Source organism: Epinephelus moara, chromosome 21 (genome assembly GCF_006386435.1).
Source record: "Epinephelus moara isolate mb chromosome 21, YSFRI_EMoa_1.0, whole genome shotgun sequence".
Taxonomy (NCBI): domain Eukaryota; kingdom Metazoa; phylum Chordata; class Actinopteri; order Perciformes; family Serranidae; genus Epinephelus; species Epinephelus moara.
In genome coordinates, this window is record NC_065526.1 from 35,780,633 (window position 1) to 35,806,595 (window position 25,963).

The following is a 25,963-nucleotide window of genomic DNA, read 5'->3' on the forward strand; positions in this document are numbered from 1 at the left end:
ATCACAGCGGTGCCTGGACAGCGTGACGTGTGTGTGTGGGCGGGCGGGCTGGCTGGCTGGCTGGCTGGCTGGCTGGCTGGCCGGCCGGCTGGCTGGCTGGCCGGCTGGCTGGCTGGCTGGCCGGCCGGCTGGCTGGCCGGCTGGCTGGCTGGCTGGCTGGCTGGCTGGCTGGCCGGCTGGCCGGCTGGCCGGCCAGCTGGCCAGCCAGCCCACACACGTCACGCTGTCCAGGCACCGCTGTGATATGAGTTAATCTGAGAGACAGTGGAGCACAAAGGCTCCGGAGAAGAAGCCGAAAATATTAGATGACACGCTTACCCTTTTGATTTACCATGGGTAGATTAAGCATCACCTTCTAAGTTGTCAAAGTTATCCAACAATATAGTGCAAAGAAAGGGGCCCCGATGGTTTTAATCTGGAGTATAAACCAAGCCTGAATTTTCTAAAGTAGTCTTTAGAGAAGAGTTTGATTAATTGTCATTCTTGTGAGTGCCCAACTTACAATGTTACATTCTTCAAACCCATCCTTAAGGGATAGTGCACCCAAAAATGAAAATTCACCCATTATCTACTCACCCTTTTGCCGATGGAGGATCAGGTGAAGTTTTAGAGTCCTCACAACACTTGTGGAGATCCAAGGGGAGAGGAGGTAGCAACACAACTCCACCTAATGGAGGCTTATGGCGCCCCAGATTCAAACGTCCAAAAACACATAATTGAAACCTCACTGTAGCCTGCAGCTCTAACTGCCTCTCTGTGCACCGCTCACACGTGTACGCGGTGCACAGAGAGGCAGAGGCATAGCTACAGGCTACAATGAGGCTAAAAACAGAGTTCAAATAACGTTTTTCCAAACAACTTTTTATGTCGGGGCTTCAGGACACTTGGATCACTATGGACGAGCAGTATGGAGATATTTTGTGGTTTCAATTATGTGTTTTTGGACGTTTGAATCTGGGGCGCCGTAAGCCTCTATTTGGTGGAGTTTTGTTGCTACCCCCTCTCCCCTGGGATCTCCACAAGTGTTGTGAGGACTCTAAAACTTCACCTGAGCCTCCATCGGCATATGGGTGAGTAGATAATGGCTGAATTTTCATTTTTGAGTGCACTATCCCTTTAATTCAACATCCAACTGAGAATATACTCATGTTTTACTTGTCATTTTAACTGTCAAAAAACATTCAACAAAAAGAAGGCAGTAACAGTTACTTTACCTGAATAACCCTGCGGCTGAGACCAGTCCTCTCTGCCAGTTTCTGGAGAGTCTGGGCATCAGGGTTGTTATCTTTAGCAAATTGAGTTTGCATTACCTATACATGTAGAGATGACAGGACATGGACATTCAACATGGTTGAAATAATGTTAGTATAACACTTTAGAAGAGATGACTGCACTGAGAGTGCTTAGTCTGTGTTCAAATACAAAGCATTAATTGTCACCGCCTTTAGAGGGCAGAAAACATCAAACAAGGTTACCTGATATTACTGGCTCATACATTTGTTCTGCTACATTTTCCTATTTACACATTCAGCAGACACAGAGTCATATTTCTGAATACCCAACAAGCCTTGAGTCAAACATTCACTCTTGTTGTAGACTCAAACCCCAAACCCTTACCTGGGTCTGTAGCTTGCAAAACTGAGATGTAGTCATATATTCTTTTATACTAGTCATAGTATCAGTTTCAATGGGTCAATCTGGTGCTGGCAGCAGTAAATGTGTGGTTTTAGTGGTACTGAGTGACTTAGAAATAACTATTTCGGGATTAGTGCATGACATAAAAATCCTTGGTTGCTGCTGTTATTTATTATTATTCTACAATGTTTCTATAGTTTAATATATAGTTTCTATAGGGCTAGCTAGTGAGAGAAGACACCTTTTTGCTTCCAATGTGTTTTTTAGGTTTTCAGGATCACAAGCATCTTTCTGAGAGGATTAGCAAACATTTAAGTAGCAGGATAACACATTAAAGTTGGGCCTGCTCAGCAGATTGACAAACAGAGAGTTGAGCAGAATTAAACTGAGGAAAAAAAACTATGTGCCCAATTGGCAAAAGTGAAATAGCACATTATGTCAAATCAGAAAATTGTTTATTTTTCTGGTTCTGCACCTGCCTAAAGAAGTTGTTGCCCCACCATTTTTTTTCCACTTAAACACCACTTCACAGTATAATATGATAATACAATTACTTCAGTAGGAATTGCAGGTGGAACTGGAAGTGAATTACATTGACAGATTACATTGGCAGTCAGAAAGAAAACTGTCGACGTAACCACAGACACACAGACCAACACAGAGACTGGTTGGCAGTACCTGTAACTGGTCTACAGTGAAGCTGGTCCTGGCCCTCTTAGCAGGTCTGGACATGGTGCCGGACTCATCTTTCTCTGCCACCTCTTCCTCTACTTTTGGTTGCTCTTTAAGACAAAATACAGAACATGTTACAAGGGTTGTTTGACATTTTAAAATAAAGGACGTCCTCTTGTGGGCATCCTTGGTAACAAGGTCCATAAATTATTCAGATTAATCGGAGCATTGTTTCTGGACCTCGCTGCACCTCCATTGTTCTGGAACGACAGCAGGGACCAGAGGCAGGTATCTCAAAACCTCTTCCTAAAGACCTGTGATATCTTCACAGAACACTGAATACAGTATTGTATTTATACCGTTACAGTTGTTCTTCAGTGAGGTATACTTAATTATTAGCTACAAAGAGGAGCACATTCTCTATGACTGACTGGCTATACTCATGCCTTCTTCTACATGGCTTAACACCACAACCTTCTTCTAAGTGGGGCTTCTAACAATCACTACAACAAAACTGAAACTACCTGCATGGAGGGTTAAATGGAAAAGTGACCCCTGTTAACCACCCATGTTTACCTTCATTAATCTCATCCATTACTCACCATTTTCCCTAGCACGCTTGATATTCTCCATCATAATGTCATAGTGTGGCCGGCAGAAGACCCTGTTCTCTAGTAGTCCACATTCCTCCCCAGTGGACAGCTGGCGCTTACAAGAGGTGCAGGAGAAACAGGCCAGGTGGAAGGTGCTGCCTCGTGCCCGACGCACCCAGTCACTGGAATGGATGTTACGGCCACAGCGAGCACAGCGGATCCCATACCTCCTGAAGAAAGACGGGAAACAGGAAGTGAGATGAATTGCAAGTAAGTGATTGATCAGTAAAAATTAAGTTTGGAGCGATCAGTCTTTAAAAAGATGTTCTGATGAAGTCACACCCTTTTTTTCCCTGGACTTGACATGTCTACTTACTTTTGCCACTAATTTCACTGACCTCCAGTGCCGCTGTATAATCCAATAAAACATCTTACCTCCTCTGTGTCAATTATATTAACAGAGATTCGGGAGTTCTTCTGCCTACATGCATGAATATGTGTTGCATGTGAAGGTATCAACACTCAGCCTAGACAAGCCCAGACTAGCATGAGGAGTGAGTGTGTGCCCCCAACATTATTAAATTCATTAGAATGTGTCTCAAAGAATAGGTGGTAGTTGATGGGTGACAGATAGCTGTACTGCCCTGCAGGCAAAAGACCTTAACTCACAGTGGAGAGCTAAGAAAAATGACTTTAAAGGTGTTTGGGTATCCAGCTAAATGAATTGTAGGCACACTATTGGAAAGGTGGCAATTCTTTGTTTTATGAAATTAATCTATATGAAAATATTGAGCTCAAACTGGACCATTGACTCTTATATGGAAGTCAGTGTAGGCAAATGCATTTATTTTCCATTTGATCTCTCATTTTGTTGTTGATTACAATAAACATTATACTATATGATAATAATTATGACCCAGATAGAATCTGGTGATACTCTTAACTATCCACTTATTATAATATGAATAAGAATAACCAGTCAATGTAGATGTTTTTTAAACCACTTTTCTTTGTCTTTTTCACATCTTTAGGACCAAACTGGGTAAACTAATATTTTTATTGAGTTATGACAAAACCTTACAACGTAATTTTTCTATTGCTAAAAATAGAAAGTTGCAATACCAAAAATCCTAATTGTATGCATGGGTAAAAGCATGTTCAGGGCAATGAAACAAAGCCAGTTATGGAAGTTATGGAACTTTGCCTTGGTTTTTCATCTATTTTCCACAAAAACAAACAAAGACGAGGATATTCGGGATATTTGTCCACATGATAAAACAGGTCTTTACAAAACAAAGTTCAAGTCTTTTGCCTTTGCAAGTTAACCAAGTACATGAGACCAGGCTTCTGGGTAGTATTCTGGACAGTAAATTATTATTGACAAATCATTCAAACAAAATAACTGCTAAAATGGTACATGGTATTTTATTGAAAGATGTTCAAAGTTTTTAACAATAGACTAAACTAAGCAGGGGCAATTCAAGCAATAAAACTCAATACTCTCTCATCTGGATTATTGCCCAGCAGTTTGGTCAAGTGTGACAATAGATAAAAGAAATAAATTACAAATGGTACAGAACAGCATGCCTTGCTCGCTGTTGCGGATACAGATCAAACGTAGTTGCAATGCATAATAATCTGGCTTGGTTTCATGTCAAGATGTGCATGTCAGTTACAAAAGTTCAGTTTGTTTTATTTATTTATTTTTTTTAAAAAAAGCTTTTAGTTCAGAAAGACATGACTACAGTACAAGACATGCAACAAAAGGAAACTTTATATTACCAACAATAAGAATAAACTCAATGAAATGTATATTAATGTACAGAGGTTTGCGTGACTGGAATTCACTCCCTCGACATACAGGAAAACAATAAAGTTAGATTTAAAATTCTATTGAAGCAGCATCCTTGACAAAGACTTAGATAATCTATAAAACAGACAAAAGTATAGTTGTCAAAGCCTAATTAATCAATATCAAAAGGTAAGCTTGAATGTGTCATGTGTCTCAGGATGTGAAGGTGTGTCTCCGTTAGTGGTGCAGGGACATTTAATTAGTGATGATTTCTGTTAATGTGCTCATCATATTTTTATTTTTTTTCCGAAAGACACTACAAGAAAAGGTGACCTGTATAATATGATTCATACACTGAGTGAACTTAATGCATGGTAAAAAATATTGTTTTTCCTGGGAACTATTCCTTTCAACGCACATGTAATTTTTTATGGAAACATACAAATGTGAATGTATAGTATAATGTAAATACTTGGTCTAATATTACAATAATGGAGCACCGTAAGGTATTCAGAGCAAGATTTAGGCACAAACTGGCCAAATGAAATCATGAAGTATATACCTTAATTACTGTATTACCAGGAGCTGTCTTGTTTGTCTGTGCCAATGTTTAAGTCTAGTCCTGTTATTTTAGGTGTTATAGGCTATGCGAGTTGTTTTTGTGCACTGTTAGAATGGAAGAATAGCTGCTGCAATGTAGTAGCTAATGGGGATCCTTATAAACTAAACTAAACCCTAATAAAACAAAGATTAAAATAGTGTGCAAATTGCAAGGAACTTAGCGATGTCTATCACATTTAGAAAAATGTGCAGAGCATGCTTGATCCAACATTCAAGTGTTCACAGCTTCTTTGTTACATTTTCCTCCTTGACTTGAGGCAAAAAAAAAAAACTGAGACTAGACTGAAAGATGTTATTTCCTTTTTGGGTTCCAACATTGCATGTTTTCACTGAATTCCCATGCAAGTCCAGACATTCAGTTTTCCAGATGGGATAAGTTCACAAAACATTTAAATTTTGCAAGCATCCTTAAATGATGCTTGAATTCTGTCATTCAATGATCTTGCACCTCAAACAGAAAGCGCATGCAGTAGGACACAATCCTCCTGTTCCCTTATTAACAAAACAGGTGTATACTAAATATGATCTTTTCTTCCTTCTTGTTTTGTCCATGGAGTTTCTCACATGGACCATGTGGCACATTAATTCTCCTTGATTACATAGTCAGGTATTATGTTTAGTCAAGGAAGTTACACAAATAAGATTACTAAAGAATACTATTTTGAAACAAGAAACCCACCAAACTTCTGTTTTCCTTATATTTGTGTTCATAAAAGAAGGTCACTGCAAAGTTGTGGCTTACCTAAAGTAGTCGAGTTTGCAGAAAACTTGTTTATCCTTGATGTAGCAGCTCACGTGTCGCCCCAGTGATGTGTTACATACACTGCATGAGAGGCAGCGAACGTGCCAGCACAAGTTGTTCACCTGAAATGGGGAAAAAGATCAAATTTGCTTAAAATGCCATTTCACACATCCCTTACTAGTATTTTTAATACTATCTTTATAAGTGAAGGCAATAGAAGTTGCTGAAATTCTTGACAATACATTAATTTACTGAATTGACCACAATTTTAGATTATCTTAGTGGTTATTTACCACAATGTTCTTATGAACTATTTAGGCTACATATGCCATTATGCTATCAAGAATTAAATTATGAGTATACCATAATCCAACAACCAAAAATAATTTGACTGCAGGCTTTGTGAGCTCTGATTCATTAGTGCCCAGTTTAAAATTCAGATAGCCTGTGTCCTAAATTATCTACATACTGTAGCCTTTTTGTAAATTTTACAAAATAACTGTAAACTATGTATAATAATCTAACAAGGTTTGTTTTTTTTTTAAATTCAAAAAAAGGTTTGCCTTATCAGGACCCAATTAACCATCATTCATTTAAGGAGAAGAAAAAAATTTAAGTACAGTTGAAAAGTTACACTTGGCAGAAATAATTGTATGAAAATAAAACAAATATAAATAACCTAAAACATTTGACTGAAATAACCTCAAGCCATGGAAAACTATGTGGAAACATTATGGCTCGTTTCTGAGTTTGTCCAACTTGTTGTGAAACCTACGTCTACATTTGCAGTGTTATTAGTGACATCTTGATATGATACAGTGTCAGTCTGACCTTGAGCAGGTATCTGTCCACTATCTCCAGGCCGCAGGAGGTGCACAGGGTTTTCCCCTGCAGGGAGGCCACAGTGGGGACAGAAGCGGAGGAGGACGAGGACAGGGAGGACGGAGAGTAGGAGTCCTCCTCGAAAATATCATCAGGCCCAGAGGAACCCTGTCAGAAACAGCTGACAATGTAACAACAGCGTGTACAAACTTTTCAGAGTAAAGAACTCTCGTTACCATAAAATACCTTTCACAAAATACGTGACAGTGCGTGACGTAGCTTGTCAGCAAAGGTAAAGCCATGGTCCGAATTTTGAAATGTCTGAAAACTAAAACGGTCTTCGGCTAGCATAACACAGTAGGCTAGCCTGTATTATAGACGCTGTCTATAACAGTAAAAAGCTAAATGTTGTCTTTTATTATTTGTTTAGCGGCACTTTGAAGTGCGCACACAGTCACGCAAGCTTCATTTCATCTTTTTACACTTTGAATTCTACACAGCGTCTGTAAGCTGGGAAAACTGAGAAAAGAGTTCTTGGGTTTGATATTGAAAACACCTACTGTGTCGACATAAATATTTCCTTGTAGCTGAGTGAAAACAGCCTCCGAAGGTCTCCTTTCTCCCTCCGCCATGGTGTCAGCGGGTCCACGGTGATGCGCAACACACACTGACAACCAGGTAGGCTAATGTCCCCTTCATATTTCCATGACAACCACAGTCATTAACAAAGGTCATCCTAATAGGAAATATTAGCTCAAACATTTTGTAGGCATTTTTTGCCTTTATTTTATAAGTGCTGTCATATATCGGAATAGGCCCAGGGCGGTAGTGGTCCACATACTCATTAACAAAGTGAACTTTTACATGTGTAAACTTAGCAAATCCTACTTGGGGACAGCAGAGACCGGCCTCGCTCTCAGCTGAACGTCATTCTGACTGATTGTCTTCAGCCGCGCACGTGCACATGATAACGAGTCATCAGCCGGCCGCATCACCCCGTTCAGATTCACTTAAATACACCTCTTTAACCAAATGAGTTTCACCTGTGCGTTTTCTGCTGTGACGAGTCAAAATGACTGCGTGAAAAGGGGCTATCATGGCATACTCATACTGGCAATATATTGCGGTATTTTTGTGAAGACATGCAGGACAAATAGGAATAATAACCAAGGAGTGCGCATTTAAATACAAATGGCTCACATGCTGACACCATTCACAGTATATGCAGGGCGAAAGAGACTTAATGATGGCTCAACCATTTTTATTGCAATGTTCAGTTTTGTTGGGTTTATAATGACTATAGGCCTATAAATGCAGACACAATAAGCATCCTTTAAATTGACTTATCATTAAGAGAGGACGGGTCATAAAGCTTAAACCAAATAATAAACCTAATATAGCTTTTCTTTTGGCCTCTAAAATATGACCTAAATAAATGTCACATTGTGCTTGCAAAATAACCTACAATATTAATATTATATTTGGCTACTATAACTTCGACATTGTTATGTCACTACATAGTTTAACGTCTTAGGTTGTAGGCCTGCCTATTATTTTTTTTGGTTATAAAGTTAACAGTAGCCTAATGTGCGAGTTTAAGTGCAAGTTTAAACAATTCTTTATTAGCATAAAATAATGGACTGATAAAGGCCTCTGCTTTGTGATATGATGCACCAAAATAAATTTAAAAAAATATGCTCCTGTAAAAGTTGGTGTTTTAATTTGCGAGTTGGATGTAAACTAAAATAACCATAACATTGTAAATTTAATTGTACAATATGTGACATGGGGAACAATTTGGGTTTTTATTTGTAAAATTAAGTAAAGCACAGGCTATTTCCCTTTTTAGTGTGGATTTTGTGTGCTAAGAGCAATAGCCTATAAATTAATAAAACCCACATAATAATTATAGTTTTGTGAAGAACTATTTGTCTGCAATATGTTGTTACTCACCACGCTGTTGGAGACACAGTTAAACATTTTCACGGCGCATCTGCGGGCTCCTCCGCTACATCCCCGTTCAGCCAGATGTTGGTAGCCTATTCCACAGCAACACACCGGAGGCTGGTGTTTGACCGCGGTATTATTCCACTGTAGTGCCGCTGTCAGCCCACTCGCTTCAGCCTTGCGTCTTGCTCCTCTGAAGACTTTGTTCACTCACCATTTGTGAGAGCCAAAACTTTTTTTCTTGTCATTTTAAGCAGCCCAGCGCACCTCCCACTCTGCTGACCCGGACCCGCCCGCTGCAGCATCACTGGGAAGTTAGGGTTTTTAATGTCAGGATCAGAGGAGCATTTTTCTTCTGGTCTTTTGTCCTTTCTTTTGTTTTTATTTATTTATTTCTATTTCTATGGGAAACTTGCTGACTCGAGCTGATGGTTTAAAGGGGTAGAAAAAAACGTTTCATTGCTTTTAAAGTGAAAACTTCAATTCAGACTTCAGATGCTTTAACGATCAGTCAGCAAATATAAAGAAACAGGATTTCTATTTATACTATTTTATTCTTCACTTTCCAGTAAGACTGCAGTGCTTTAAGAAAATCAAATCTTTACAAAAAGTCACCCTTCAAAGATCTTTTCCTGTGAGAGGCATTTAGATTGACTTATCCTGGTCTGACATTATCAGGATTTCTCATCTTTTCCTTTCTTGCCATCGGGGACATTATGACAATACAGCACAGGACTGAATTGTGTTTATTTAGATATCCACACCGTCTGACCAGCAGCACTCTCAGGACAGCTCACTAACACAGCAAACTTGTTGCCTTAATTCCTCGATTCTGTTCAGAGTAAATTAGTGCAATGTGACATTCCTTCTTTTGACTTGTAACACTGAAGTAACAATATGTTCCTTCATAACTACAAATAAGTATATTCTAGTATAATATATTGTGTAATTTCCATAACCCCCTGATTTAGACTTTTGGAACTAATTTTCATATCTATTATTTCATCAGTTTCAGCTTTAAGTAACTGTTGTATAATCTAGCAGCCAGAGGGGGTCTGTTAGTGCCAAGTGGTCTCCCCCCTTTAGAACAAAGTGCTCTTGAGTCTACAGACTACCTCCTCCTCCATGTCAGACTTTAAGTGAAGGTGATGGCTAACCAAAGACTGGGGTCAAAAAGGCATGAATGAAAACATTCTCAGAGGGCACTTTGTGAATGAGGCAAGAGACTGGGTCAAGAATCCCTCTGGGTCTTATCTGTGGATATACGTCTGCAACCCAATACCTCAGTCCCCCCCAGCCTTCTGAACTGGGTCTTTGGGATAGAATTTAATGGCATGGATGTGTAGGATAGACTTGGTTTAACCTTTAACAGAAATAAGAAAAGCATCCTATTAAAACTAATCTAAAAACTAAAACAATCAGCACCTCAGAAATGGCCTCATTTATAAATTGAGCCCAAAAACAAATTCTGATTTTTCAGTCATGTCAAGATTGATCTGACACTTCTTTTGAATTATTATTGGTATTGTTATTAATATTTTTAATATTTTTCTTTAGAACTCTTCACCAAATGCAAAAAATATGTTTTTGTCCAAGCCCTTTTTTGTAGTTTGAAATGAATGAATGATTTTCAGGAAGGGTGTTTGCAGTAAGTTTTGTAGATATGGCACACTGGCTTTATGACATTGTTCATTTACGGCATGTAAAAAGGACATGGAAATATAAGATAAATAGAAAAGGTGGATGACTAAAAGTGAGTTGATACAAACCTTTTGACATGAACATGTGCAGTCCCTCTGCACTGGGTGCAAGAAGATCGCTGGATTCACTTTCTGTGCAGTGGGTCTGTGAAGGTATCATCTGGTTGGTGAGAAGTGTTCACTGCTGTTGTGACTTTTGCACCGCCTTTCCTTTACTTTTTGATCAGGCTATAAAAACTACCAGTTCTTGTGTTTATTTTTGCAAAATCTGCAGTGTATGCCGCAACATTTTTTCCACTGAGATCGAGTGTGGGTGACGAGAACACCACATGGAGACATTTAATGAATCCAGGCAGTGTTTAACAGCTGTTGAACAAATACAAAGTTGGTATTGTTGAGTTTGTATCTTAAATTTTTTATATGTTAAGTCACACATTTCTTCTTAGGAGTAAAAACCTATCCTACTCACCCCCAGGGCATCTAATTCTGCAGCTTGATCAGTGACTATGGTTATTATGTTATTCTGATGTGCAAGGCATCAATAAATTCCAAGGTAAACCCACTCGCAGCAATGACATCGTATAAAGAGCAAAAAATTCCGCAACAACAGTGTGTTTCAATACCCAAACTACCATACTATTTAATATGCCAGAAAAAGACTTAGTATGTCCCAATGCATGGTAGCTATGCCAAGTGCCGTATGCGAAAAATACCAGGATGTTCAACTGCATCTGGTCACATTTTGCAGGATGCAAAGCAGCATGCTATTCTGGCTATTTTGACCCGCAATCCTCTGAACAGTAGAAGATTAGTCACATCGACTGAGCTGCAGAAAGATGACAGATCAGTGACAGTCAACAGAAGCCACAATGACTATAATCAATCAATCAATCACAATCTACAATGCAGATGTATGCAGTTATAACTTAAACGTTAAAACTACACATGTTGCAAAGTACCAACAGCAGAGCTCTCTAGGTTCACCTCTGTTTCCGGAGTGTTCTGCAAATGGCATTTCTTTGTATCTCCAAGGTAACATTATAAAGTCTGCTGTGTTCCAAATTTTTTCTTTTTACTTCAAATGTCACACTATGGACTGTGACAGATATGAGCAAAAGGGTCAAAGCTTAAGGCACAATGTTATGACAAAGTAGTATCTTACATTTGTATTTATACTCAGTGCAACAGTGCCTACTTTGTAAGGGCAGCTGCAGTATGTACTGAAAGTAAAAAGAAAAAGAATGTGATTTGGAACACAGCGTATGAGTCAGAGTTTACATATTTTGACTGCATAATGTTGATGATGTCACATGACATTTGTGTCATGTGGCTTTCGACTAGTGGTGTGTCTCAAATCACATACTTCCCTTAGTACACTTCTATGTAGTATACTATGTGCACTAGGTACTTATTGGTGTAGTGCGCGAATTTCGACAGGGTAGTGTTGTCTCAAACCAGGCACGGCCGTTGTGTACTCACCGGAAATAACGACCGCAAATTAGCTACTTAGCAAACTAGCATTTGCGTTATCATTCGTGGTACCAAATCATTACAGACTGCTAAATTAACCCAGTAAACATACTGCTGGCTTATACCCAACAACAGTATAGTGGTACTTAGTGCAAAAAAACACATGTATTTGTACAATGCAGCGACGTTCATGGTCACACAGTCCTCGGACGCTATTTCCAGTTTGAAAAGTTGTCCCTCCCCTTCCGCTACGTAGCCAAGATGGGGACCATTGAGGGCGAAAAGTGTCCATAGTTCCACACTCAACTTCACCATCCGGGTACTCATAGTGCACTGCATTTTTTCATACTTCTCAGTGTGAACGCACTAATGCACTTAAAATATTAAGTGTAAGTACAGAAGTACGCGATTTGAGACACAGTCCAAGTTTGATGAGTTGGGAGTAAGAGCACGTTGGTAAAAACACGTGCATAAATATTTGCATGAGAATACACAATATGTTTGTTTTTGTTTTTTAAGATATTTTTCTGGGCATTTTTAAGCCTTTAATTGATAGGACAGATGAGCGTGAAGGGGGAGAGAGAGGGGGAGTGACATGCAGCAAAGGGCCACAGGCTGGAGTTGAACCCGGGCCGCTGCGGCAACAGCCTTGTACATGGGGTGCCTGCTCTGCCACTAAGCCACCGACGCCCCACAATATGTTTGTTTAAGATATTGTTTCATCAGGAAGCTAACTGTTTTAATTGAGACCGGATATAAAATCCTCCCCCAATCCTTCCTCCACTCCACTGCCCGGCCACTTATCTAGCTCTTCTCACAGGGTAGGAGGATTTAGGACAACACTCCTGCAGACAACATCTGCTGATTTATTAAAAGAGGGGGTTTGTTTGGGGTGGGGAAATTAGCTCTCTGGATAATTAACATCGTGGCACAAAGACTACATGCTGAGAGGATTTTTTTGGCCTTTTGTTGTGACCAGTTAATTTTCCCTCAGATAATTGCTACAGTACAATCTGGTTTAGAAACCTGTCAGTGCAGCTCGAGACTTTGGCATGCAGACGACTCCGCTGCCACACTCATGAACCTGCTTGTTAAAATGAAAGCTTAAAAACCATACCTTGTACAATTACACAAGATGAAGGATATGTGGCTGCTTTATAGGATGGTCATGAGTTAAGAAGGTTTAAGAGCTCTGAACAGCACACACACTGCAGACACCTGCTCCTTAATGAGAGTGAGCGGATAATTGAGCTGTCAGACCTGTCAGTGTGAGCACTGGTCAAACAGTCACAAGGAGGATTAATTTGTTTTTATTTAAGTTGTAACTGCCTAAAAGTATCAGATTCACAGCAGGAACACATTTGGTTAGCAAGATTTAATGTAAATTTTAGTTTTGATGAAATTACACAAGAATTAGATTTTTGAATCTGTAATATTTCATTTTGCCTCACCTTGTAGTAGCAGCACAAAACTGACCATTGGGGCTAGTTGGCAACATGTGTGTATGTAACACACGTATGTGTTACAGAAGTTAAAACTATACCTGCAATATTGACTGCTTTGGTGTATTCATCTATCTAAAGAGCGATGCCATTTTAGAAATGAATAATATCCAGTAACAAAAGGTCAGTGCCCTCTTCTGCCTTCTGAACAGCACAGTGGCAAGTTTATCATCATGACATCAGGGTTCGTGAGCAGTGGCAGTGTTTGTCAGTGGGCTTGGTTTCCCTCCTCAGCCAAAAACATCCCAGCATCCTACAAACATGCTGTTGTTTTTGTTTTAAAGCAGCAGCAGTTGCTTTTGGTAGGGCAGTGACGTGCCGTGCTTATCTCACTGCTTGGAAGTGCCACGGTACGGGTGTGTCACCATACATGAATCTCTGTGTGTGTGTGTGTGTGTGTGTGTGTGTGTGTGCGTGTGCAAGTGCATCTGAGATTACTTAGCTTGACATCAGAGAGAGTCACTGGTGAAAGGTTGGATGTTGACTGTGTGTGCAGTGTCTGTGCAGGGTGTGTGTGTGTGTGTGTGTGTGTGTGAGAGAGAGGGAGAGACCACTTTCCATGCCAGCTGCCATGTTTCCATAGGTTACCTGACCCTGACAGGAAGTGTTTAGTTGTGACAGGTATAGATGGAAGGACATGACTGAAAGATGGTGGTCCTTTCACTCAGTACACTACTAGAAACTATACACACGGTTACAATTAGGGAGGTCAATGTGTGTGTGTCAGCATGTGCATGGGTGCATGATGTGTTTTACCTGGTGCAAATGTTTATAAATTCCTCATTTAATCTTTTCTCTTGACAAATGCTTTAATTGTAAATGATTTTCCAGTCCTGGAGCATTTCACATGGCACATTAGTTGCAGATACTGACCCCTGAGCTTAGAAAGCAGGTCTTTACATTATATTACTGTATATTCTGTTTTCAATCAGCACTTTCTAACAACAGCTTGAGGTTTGCAACTGTCCCCACAAAGCTACAATATTCATTATTATTGTTTTACACTGTCTCAAGTCATTAACTGAAAATGTCAAAATAAAAGTCCCCTCTGCCATTTAATCAAAGCCATAGAAATAATGATTATGCTTAGATATATGTCGCTTCAGTTACATATATGTTATGGTCTTATATGTTATGAGAAACCTCATTTTGATGTCAGACTTTATTGTGTGCGTAACTAACAGTCAGTCAGTGTTTTCTTATACCGCACTCTATAGCTATATTTTAAATAACAGTTTGGGTTTCACATATAATCACTGTTTTTACATTTGAGACTTCTGCATATAAATGAAATAATATTTGAGCCACAGAAGTAACACCAGAATGTAACTTTTCTTTACTTTATTCATTCCTTGACACAGTAATTTATACAGTATCAATATGATGTAAATGTGTTGGATTTAGAGGAAGAAGAGGAAGACACAGAACAAAGGCAGACAAAACAATATACAGTATAGTTCAATGGAACACCAACTTGTTCAACATTAAATAGATTTAAAAAAAGATATTACGAAATAACTAATCATAAATAAACCACCCTTTCACCTTTCAAATGTGTGCCCCTTCTTCTCGTTAGCTAGCAAGCTCAACAACTGCTACCAAACAAAGCCAGATAGCTCCTGTTAGAGCAACAACAATGCTAAAGTAATTCTGCATAAATCATTTGGAGGCTGTTGTTGTAAATAAAGTACACAGTCATAGAAACTAAACCTCTTTAGCTTTATAGACTTAGCTTAGGCTGCTCATGCTACCGAGCTTATATTACCCAGGCCCCCAGGAAGTGCTCTTGGCTTTGAAGCCAATTTTCATAGTGGCCAAACAGAGGTTTCCCGGCACAGCGCAGGGTGGCACAGGGTGGCGAACCCCACGCAGAGCTAGCTTCGAGCAGCGCAACCCGAGGGGCGCTCAGTTTGGTAGTCTGGCAGACCGAGGTGCGCTGAGATGGGTGTGGCGGCGCAGCAGGGGGAGGTGTCGACAGATCCAGCTTGGCGCAGTGACAGTTTCGTGCCAAAAGGCTTCGCCAGCTGAAACCACGTCTACTGTCAGCGCAGGGGGAGCGCAGCCGGTGTAAGCCGAAGTTTGGCTGACCGGCGGACAGTGCGCACACGTCACCAAAACCTCACAGGCAGGTTTCCAGAATATCAGGCACATTAACAATAAAATAAAAAGCCACAAAAACCACTATTCAATGCAACTATCTGCAATCAGCACATAAATGTATCTCTATATCGACTGTCCCGTCACATCTGATGTCAGATCAAAGGGGATTGGCACCGTTTGGCACGTTTGGCACGCGTAATGGAAACCCAACCTGATTTGATTAACACAGCTGCAAACTAATGAGTTCACATCCCTCTCAGCCAACCACAAACAGCCACAGCATCAGATAGGGAGTATATATTCAGCATCTGTCATCTTAGAAAAGTCAAAAGAAAAGAAACAGAGTGAGACTGCGAGAGAGAAAGAGAGAGCGCGCGCGCACGAGAGAAACGCAACATTGATTTACAATTGTGGTGACCTCCTCCCAGGCTACCTTTGCATCATCAGCCCGTGGAGGTCTGCTCGCAGCTCCGTATATTCGGACAGTGCGAGCTTGGACCTCCCGGACCAAAACATCAGTTTTCTGTCTGGGAGAAGTTTGGCTGTCTGACGCTGTTGCTCTCTTCTGCCATGGTGAATTGAGTAAACTCTTACTACGCCTTCGTGCGGCGCATTTAAGGGCGAGGAGAGGGGCTCATTTGATTGGTGTGATGTGTGTAAAACTCACTCCACGCCTTCTCTCCTCCCTCTTTCCGACTTGCGCAGGTAGGAGGGAGGGAGGTGGGAAAGACGAGTAGCTGCACCAGGCGCATGGTGTGCCAAACTTGCAAAATCCGCCTGGCCACACCCAGTTGGCGAAGCGCCCCTGCCTCGCGCGGTCTGCGAAACTAGAGCCCATAGTGAGTAAACACTCTGCTAAAGTACTGTTTATAGCAATTTTATCTTATTTGTTTTACATTAGGTCAGCCTCATCTGCGGCGTTCATCAGTTGATGTGCATGATGGTTTTGAAGCTGTCTGTACTCCAAAAGTGCAAGGGCAACAAAGGCTTTCTTGCAGACGTCCATGTTTTTTTCCGACTTGTCCACCATTGTCAACTAGAAAACTGTTGTCAACTCGGAGGTGAAGTCATTCTCACTTCCTACTTATTTATTGATTGATTTATTTAATGTTGGACACTTTGGAGCTCCAAAGGATACAGTAAAAAATATATATTTCAATTTTTTTTATTTAAAACCATTGATGGGCACATACAAGCATAAAAAACAATAATTTCCTTGGAACAACAGAAAGCCAGACATCACAAATAACCAAAAAACTGTAATCTTATACACAAATGCTGAGGACACGATACATACACACACAAACACAAAAAGCAAAATGAAAACAATGATCTGAAAAAAAATATCATACCTTGAATTTCCAAAATACTTTGACTTCCTGGCAAAATTACCAAAGGTTAAAGGTCCAGTGTGTAGGATTTAGGGGGATATATTGGCAGAAATGGAATATAATAGCCTACAATAAGTATGTTTTCTTCAGTGTATAATCATCTGAAACTACGGAAAACTGTGTTTTAGTTACCTTAGAATGAGCCGTTTATATCTACATAGGGAGCAGGTCCTTGATCATGGAGATTGCAGTGTTGCACTACCATGTTTCTACAGTAGCCCAAAAAAAGACAAACCAAACACTGGATCTAGATAGGGACATTCACGTTTTCACATTTTCGCATCAGCTACTGTAGTTCGCAGCCCCTCAGTGATGAGAACGCTGGAAAAACACTGATTTTTTCAATGTTTTAATCACCATGTCAGTTTGTTTTGGAGAGAAAGAGACCTCTGCAGATAATTTGGCCCCCGCTAAAAACCTCCTGAACAATGAACATTGAAGGAATCCTAACCGGGAGCAGCTGCTTGTAATCTGTAATCCTCACCACCAGATGTCACTAATTCCTTCCTAAATATTACACAATGTTCCTTTAAGTCTCTCAAATTAACACAACAGCAGGATATTTTTCGTCAAACACTATAATGATAAATATAAGCACAACCTCAGGCATATCTTATGTTTAGGCAGCAAAACTTTGGTTAACAGCAAGATTTCAGAAGTTGTGAATTATTCGGCTTAATTATCTGTAGGCTACCTTTATCCTTGTCCTTTCATGTTCACTCCTTCTCTCCTTCTTTGCAGCTTGTATTATTTCCCCATGCAGTCATAGAAACAGGGAAATAAACAATCGCTTCCTGAACAAGATGTCGGTCACACCCCATATCTCAAACTGACTGGACATCAGAGAGTCTGCATATTTCAGTCAGATTCAACATGATGCAAAGCAAAAGACGCAGGGCCACTTTACAACAGGAAGTGAATATCACATAAGCTGGGGATACTTATAAGAAGCTAGTACATTTGCATTTTGTTTTTGTGATCACACAAACTTGATACAAAATTATTCCGGAGTAACGTGCATGCGAATAACATGCAAGCTTGTTTGTCCGTCTCTGTTCTCCCCATCATCTCCAGCTCCTCTTTCATCTTCAGTTGCAGTACCCCATCACCAGGAAACCAAAATAAACAGCGGGATTCTGGGTACTGTATTGCCGTGACAACAAAGGATAAGGGGTGGGGCCAGGTGGAACCAGAGGAGTGCTACATCTGGGTTTCATTAGCATCACAGGCCAATGACAGATGACTTGTATTCTGCCTGGCGACACAATGCTAGGCTGGATGGCGGTCTACTCTGACACAGAGGGAAATGACATCATCAAGGGAAGCTGATGTTTCCTGGGCCTCAGGGAGCCATTTCTGGACCTGGAGGGATTTAGTTCAGTTGAGTTTTATTAGGTTTGCCATTAACTGATACAGTAGTGACAGTGGTCCCAAATGGTTTTAGTGGAGCTCAAGAAGGTTGAAGTGTGTTCTCCTGTTTTCTGAAGACCAGCTGTCCATACTGTGTGGGTTGTAATTAGCATATGGCACAAATGTAAATGTATTTCCTTTGTGTTTTCTACCCCTCTCTTCTTACTTGCCAGTATAGATCCTCATGCTCTACAGCTATTTGTTTCTGTTACAGTGATGGCGTTTTGTCATTATGACAAAGCAGCAAACTGCGGGGCTAAAAGATGAAGCCAACGTGGAAGTGCAAAAAACTGCATTTCCTTTAATGGTTACTTGAGGCTGGTTCCAAGAGAGAGTCAGTCCCCATAGACCCCCATGTTAAAATATCAAACTTTACAGCAGAAATAAACATGTCTACAGCCAGGTACAAAAATGGTTTGGGTCTCTATTGCTAATTTCCCGGTTCATGACAGCTGTGCAGTATGTAATTGTATTTTGTGTGTCAGCTCTGTCTTGTGTGCCACCTGGAATATGAGAGCCACTTCAATGAGGTGCATAATATCTTAGTTTCACATGCATGAAATGTCCCAAAATGATCACTTTAAACATGCTGTCTGACTGAATTATTTGAAAAGCGCATTGTGTATAGGATTTGCAATTTCAGTGCAGGAAGCAGATGTTCCGCTAGTGGGATGAATTGCACAACTAATCGGTCATATGTGCGGGTGTGGTATTGCATGTTGCAAGTCCTGGTTCAGGAATGGGTCTTGAAAATCAGACCCATGCAGATTCTTCCATGCTAACCAAGCTGGCAGCTATTGTAAGAGTTGTCTCCATCCTTTCGACCAAACATGGTCACTTCTGGCTCCAAACCTCCAAGATGGCAACAGCAAAATTGCCAAATTTGAGGCCTCAAAATGGGAATAACTCTAACTCTAAAACTTAATTTGTTGTTGAAGGCTTAGTTAATGATCACCTTGATGACCACTTCCACCTGGTTTTAAAGTCTGATTCTTTATGTCAGACTTTAACTTTTACAAATGCTTATCCAGAGACTGACATGTAAAATATTTTTTTGCAATAAAGCATGTCTGAAAATGGCTTATGATGATCTCTCCTTCTTTTGATTTTTCTTCTCTTCTCTCTTTACATCCTCCTCCTAACACTGACTCCTGCTCTGCTGTTGATCAGTGCTCTCAGCTCTCTGGTGCTCTCAAGTGATACAGAGCGATGGATAGAAAGAGTGATAAAGGAAGAGAAAAAGAGGAAGGTAAAGGAAGCAGTTGCCCTTTGACCCTGACTTCCAGAGCTGTTTGGACATAGATGGGACCAATCAGCAGGAGGCTGAGGAAGATGATGAGAGGACATAAGTTATGGTAAGTAACCAATGTCTGCTGCTCTGTCAAATATCTGTGAATTTGTGATCTCACACTCATGAAAATCTAAACTTACCTGAGATATCACATTCTGTTTTACATTCTACTCGTAATCTGCGGTCAAAACTCACTGGGTCTCTGTTTCAGTCAGAGGATAACTCACAGCTCCCTCACTGCTCCAAAGGAAACAGTGTTTTCCCCTCAGAGGTTAGCTAGCATACTTAGCACTCTACTGAGATCACTGTGGTCATTGGAAGCTTCTGGATTTCAGTGCTTTTATTGCAACACAAGTGGCCAGTCTCTTTGATGTTGGCACTCAAAGTTTCTCATCATGAATTATGGATAGAGCTGTCATTTGTCTGGTGAAGCTTAAAAGACTAAGATGTCATTGTTTCTACAGTATCGTCTTTTAAGAAACAGTATGTAAGCTCAAGGTTTTTGTAGTTATCACCAAAGTGTAATATACATTTCACAATAATCAAGTTGCCTGCAAGTGAACTTAGCGCCAGGTTCTTCACAAGCATGCAACACATTGAAGATTGATGATTAAACCAGTGGTTCCCAGTTTTTTCTCAGCTTGTGACCTTGTACAAAAAAGCAGCGTGTCACCGGGACCTACTCAACTTTCAAATAGTTATGAGTTGTTAACAGAGTAAGAGACATTTCCCCCAAGACATCTGTGCAGCAAAACTTTATTTTTATACATTTTTATACATATGTATATATATATATATATATATATACATATATATATAGCTATATATATATATATATATATAGATATATGTATATGTATGTATAGGCCACATATGATCTATATATATAAGCATACATTTTCGTTTCCAAATATTTATTTGAAAACGAAACCATTCATACGGTCAGTAAAAAACCAGTTTGTTGATAATAAAAAATGAATGTAATCTCAACAGTGACCGCGCACTATATACATGTCATGACAGTCAAGCACAGACGCTTCATCCCAGCGCTCCGCAGCGCCCTTCCAGCGCCTTTCTGCCAGAAAAAGGCGCTATGTGGACACAGGGCCTAGGCAACCGTGCTAGCCACTGCTCAAATGTGCTGTAAGAAAAATATCAAGTTTTATCCAATTTTTAAATTAAAGCAATTAAGTAATACATCACATGCCTTAAGGTGACTTAACTAAAAATGTATCTGAGCCTAATAGTTAAGTTTTCAAAGACATTTTGTTGATCAGTAAGTAGATATCATGTTTTCCAGCTGAGAAATGAAGCCAGCCAAAAACTGCAACTCTTTGAATGGCCACTTGAGGCTGGCCATACTCCCTCCATGTTAAAAAGCCTGACTTTACAGCAGAAATAAATATGTTTACCAGTGACATAACAGAAACACGTGAGGCCCCCCTGCAGCTAACCCGAGTGAGCCGGTTATGGTCTCCATAGCTAACTTTGCCCTTCATGACAACTGTATTTTTCTATAACTTATTTGTTTACATTTTATTAACGCCCACAGTTTTGATTGTTTATGGGCGGGGCCACTTGAGTGACAGGCTGTCTGTAAATGTGAAATGCCGAACTCAAGGCTTCAGAACGGGAATCCACAAATTAGTGGGTGACATCACAGTAGCTATGTCCATTATATAATACAGTCTATGGTTTTACACAGGCAATAAAATATTTCCACAAAGAGTAGCTATATCAAATGGTTATTAGGCTCAATGCCCAACGTTAATTTTGCATGTAAAAATTACCTAAAGATTTGTGTTTATTACATTACAAAATACTTTAAAAAAGGATGAAAGTCAGTTAACACTGCGTTTTTGCTTCATTAATGTCATACAGGACAAACTGTAGTTAAGTAAGCTACACTTAAAGCTATAGTTGGTAATGTTGGAGAGCTAGCAAGATTTGAAAGCGGCACCTCCTCCCCCTCCCGTCAGTGCTCCGTCCAAAGCCACGGCCCCACACAAGTAGCCTCGCGTCACCAGGCTCTTCACATAAAGTGAAGCACACAACACACACACACTAACCACACAAGCTTGAACGCGCATCCTGCAGTAGGTAGGAGTCAGCAGGGCAGAGGAGAGCCGAGTAAAATAACAAATCCCCCCGAAGCAAACAAATAATTACCTGTTCAACAGAAAGACAGCAACCTCTGCATCACTTTTCAGGCCCTTCAGCTCCCTCAGTTGTCTCCACCGTTCAAAAGCTGCTATGTTGGTTGACATCTGGTTTGTCTTCTCACTTTATCCAAAGCCTTTTTCGTCGCAGCCTTTTCTGCCTCTGACTTTTTTTTCTCAGCCTGTTTAGCGGGGCGCGCTGTTACAAATAACGCTGGAAGTGATACTTTTGGCTGCATTTTCTCTGCCATTGTGCAGCAAACTACTGCTAACTCAGTATTTCTGCTGAGGAGTGCGCTGAATATTTCCAGCAACGGTGACACGTGATGAGTGCGCGCAGGGAGGAGGGAGGGAGGGACGGAGGGGGGCTCGGGCAGGATGAGACATGAAGGCATCTGATTGGTTCTTCCATTCGCACTGAATGGCAGGGATTGGTCAGAGTTTTTACAGGCCTGCAGCTGCCACAGAGGTCGGATTTTTTTCATTCCTTTTTCTGAACACATTATGTATTGACTACTCTCAGGATGGAAGGACCATTTCATCCAATATAACAAGAAGTGTTTCTGAACAGGATTACCAACTATAACTTTAACACTGGGTGTTTTCTGTCTCTTTCCTACTCACCTATGTGCCATGTCTGTAATCTCTTCTCCTGTTTTTTCCCATCTTTCCTTTTGTATTTTTGTGTCTCTATCCATTTCTGGTTTTTCCCTTTCTCTGTGACCTGCACTACCACCATCACCTGCATACTCTGAACATCTTTACAAACATCAGCTTGCATGTCTGTGGTGATCTGTGCTTTCAAGTAGTTCCAGTGACGACAGTATGCATCTTAATACGGTTATCCAGCTCAACACAATAAAACCTCATACTATACTTAAACTTTGTTTGTTTTTCTCCAGTACTCATTTTACTGTAACTCTTTGTGCTCTGATGCACTTTAGCAATAGTTTATTGCAAGTGAGCCCCAACATGGTAATGTCCCTGCTGGCTTGCTGGCTTGGTCCAATGCGATGGATGGGACATAAATACTTCACGTACTTATTTTAACCCAAAACATGATGTATTTTTTAATCCTGATCAAGTAGTTTTGTTGCCTAAACCTGACTGCAACTGTTTGACCACGTGTTACAATGAGTTTCGCCCAAGAGTTACCTGTGTGTCACATACAGTCACTGAGAGTGTGTCTCATTGAGATACCAAAGGGTGCCCTCAGCCGTGGTGTAACACATCGAAGACAAGAGAATTTGAGGACCTGGGATCAGGACATGCTGTGGCATCAGGATACACCACTAGCCTTGACACGCAGCAACTCTTCAGAAATGCAGCACTTTTATCACATGGCTCTGTACTATAACTACATTTTCTGTTTGCACGGCCAGCTCTGCAGCAGTCTGTTGCACTCAAGAGTGTTTGTAGTTGAAAACAAGCCACTCTTACACAACATTCCATTGTTCATGTACCCCATGCTCAAACATTTTTTGCCTCTGGAGGATTTGTCCATAATTTGATACCTTACTTACCTACTCACATGTCAGTGTAGATGCTAATAATACATGACAACAAAATAAGTTTTACATGTGAGTTTTTATCTTACTTATGTTTCAAGACATTGTTTTTAAAAGATGTTCTTTTGTCCAAGAAAAACTTCAAGCAACAGAGTTTTTCTCAAGTCTCCTTCCAAATAAGTCTGTGGTGCTGAGTGCTGAAGCCACAGCTTCAAAGCTCTGTCTGTCAGTCGTTTGGCTAACACAGCTAAAAATCAGACTCCAAGCTCACCGAAAGCCTGTTGTTGGTGTTGACAGACCACTTTCATTCTATTTCTGTATTCTCCTACTGGCACACGCAGAGGCATTACAATAAATCTGAGAACTGAGGGCAAAAATTCCACTAAATGTGTGTGTATGTTGGCGAGCATGGTTCCTACCCATTAAGACACTTCCTACCTCTGTCACTCTTGTGGTAGAAAACATGAAGCTAATCACGCCATAGACAGCACTTCTTTAGTATGTTAATATTCAATTCTGAGTCTTCCTGAGTATCCAGAGACATGCAGTAAACCTTAAAGGTCTTATTCTAGTATTTGGAGAGCATTCCCTTTTAGGTTTAGGTTACTTTTGCAGGCTAACATTCTCTCTATACTATCTGTGTGTAGCCTAAAAATGGAACCATCAGTAATGGAAAACAAGTAGTCCCAAAGTGCTTACGTCACTAACGTCATACAAATGGAGTTTGGACTGACGCGCACGCTAGCTCATGTTAGACTCCATGGGAAAAATGTTAACACCTAACTTAAAATGGTTACTGTAAGATCTAGGCAACAAAACTACGACTAAAAATGATCATGGTTTGGATTGGTTTGTTACGGGGTTGCAGTTAGACGTAATGTAATTTTTCACAAGACATGATGTAACTATGTGACGTAACTACATGGCATAATACATGGCGTAATTACGTGATGCACATAGAAAGCATAACTTACATAGCATTGTTTTCACACAGGACACAAACAGCAGTCTCATTGATGAAAGTCCTGAGTTTATTTGAGCCATCCATCCATCTTATGTGGACTTTGTCTCTTTTTATTGCAGTTACTGTGAGCATCTAATATTGTTATGTATGAGTTTACATTTGAGTTAAATGACAGCCCCATGTGTCTCATAAAAAACACTAAAGGGTGCCATGTGTGTCAATATTAATCACTGAGGGATGTGAAAAAGAGTTGGTATTTGATTACCTGCGGTCTAGTGGAGCCAAACCCAACATGTAATGTAGATGTGTAGAGGGGTGTCTATAGTGTCCACTCAGTTAAAATGTGTTCTATTACATGTTCACCACAGAAAATAAACCAAGGCCATCAAGTTTTATGTTGAAAAAATGTTTCATTATACAATTTTTCTTTTGGTGAACACTGAAAATGGGTGCCACAGACTATAATGGATAATTCTTCTTTTTTACAACTTGTTTACATGATTTTGGCCATTATATCAATTATGATAGTCAAAATAATTGCTAAGATTTCGGAACAGGAGCAAGATTGCACTTGTAATAAAGCAGCTGGGTTTTTGTTTTGTTTTTTCGTTTTTTTGCCTCTGCGCCAATGATAGCTGTGGCTTTATGTTTTCCCATTGTCTGTCTGCCCGTCCGTCCATCCCATTCTCATGAATGCGATATCTCAAGCACACCTTAAGGGAATTTCTTGAAATTACAGATTTTTTTTTCATATTTGGCACAAAAATCCACTTGGACTCAATGATGAACTGATGAGAATTTTGTGGTTTAAGATCAAAGATCAGGGTCACTGTGACCTCACAAAATATGTTTTTAGCCATAACTCCAGAATTTTTATGTTAAGTATGACAAAATTTCACACACATGTCTGATAGAAAACTATCCAAAATGGCAAAGGTCAACTTCACTCTGACACCCTAATGTTCAGCAAAAACACTTTTCTGGCCATTACTCAACGTCATAACTCAGGAACAGAAGTGGAGACATTTGGTCAGATGCTGAATTGGTGACTCTAATCTTGGGTGCCCACCTTGAAACTGTGCTGATGGTGTAGATCCTCTGTGCTATCGGGGGGAAGATGTGTGTTTTCACAGACATAGATGTAAACTGTAACTGCAACTTGACAGGTTCACAGAGACATACAACTAATAATTAAACCAATAATTCTAGTTTGTATCCTACAAGTCTCACAGGTTGGTCCTAGGGCCAAATGTACCCATCTTGTCATTGCAACATCAGGTGGAAACTTTCAAGAATACATATAGCATGTACACATATAATTAACAAGTATGATGTACATACGTATATTTTAGCATACAAATGCAAATATACAAACATAAAGTAAGAAAATGCTAAAGTGCACTTTTACTTAAATCCTGAGTACGTCAAATCTTGAAACTAATATTATGTCAGTTATGTGTTTATTCACTTAAAGTTTCTTTTTGAGTGAATGTACTATTGTTCAGTTTGTCCTCAGGTCCACATGCTGGGCATCAAAGTTAGAGATCAAAGCTGTGTCTGTCAGTCTGCTGACTAACGCTGTTAAAAACCAAAAGCTTTGACTCACTCCTGTTATTAGAAAACTTTCATCACTTCATCTGGAGG

General features: G+C 40.1%; 1 protein-coding gene across 1 annotated transcript in view; it reads right to left on the reverse strand.

Moving 5' to 3' along the window:
* lhx8a (LIM homeobox 8a) overlaps nucleotides 1–9,039 on the reverse strand; it is a 12,038-nt gene extending 2,999 nt beyond the window's left edge. The window contains exons 1-6 of the mRNA XM_050033800.1: nucleotides 8,831–9,039; nucleotides 6,887–7,045; nucleotides 6,056–6,177; nucleotides 2,910–3,130; nucleotides 2,314–2,417; nucleotides 1,215–1,310 (exon numbers count right to left, since the gene is read on the reverse strand). Of these exons, the coding sequence (XP_049889757.1) occupies nucleotides 1,215–1,310; nucleotides 2,314–2,417; nucleotides 2,910–3,130; nucleotides 6,056–6,177; nucleotides 6,887–7,045; nucleotides 8,831–8,857 (729 nt within the window). The 5' untranslated portion in view covers nucleotides 8,858–9,039. The remainder of the gene's footprint in view (nucleotides 1–1,214; nucleotides 1,311–2,313; nucleotides 2,418–2,909; nucleotides 3,131–6,055; nucleotides 6,178–6,886; nucleotides 7,046–8,830) is intronic.
* Between the last annotated feature and the right edge of the window lie 16,924 nt (nucleotides 9,040–25,963).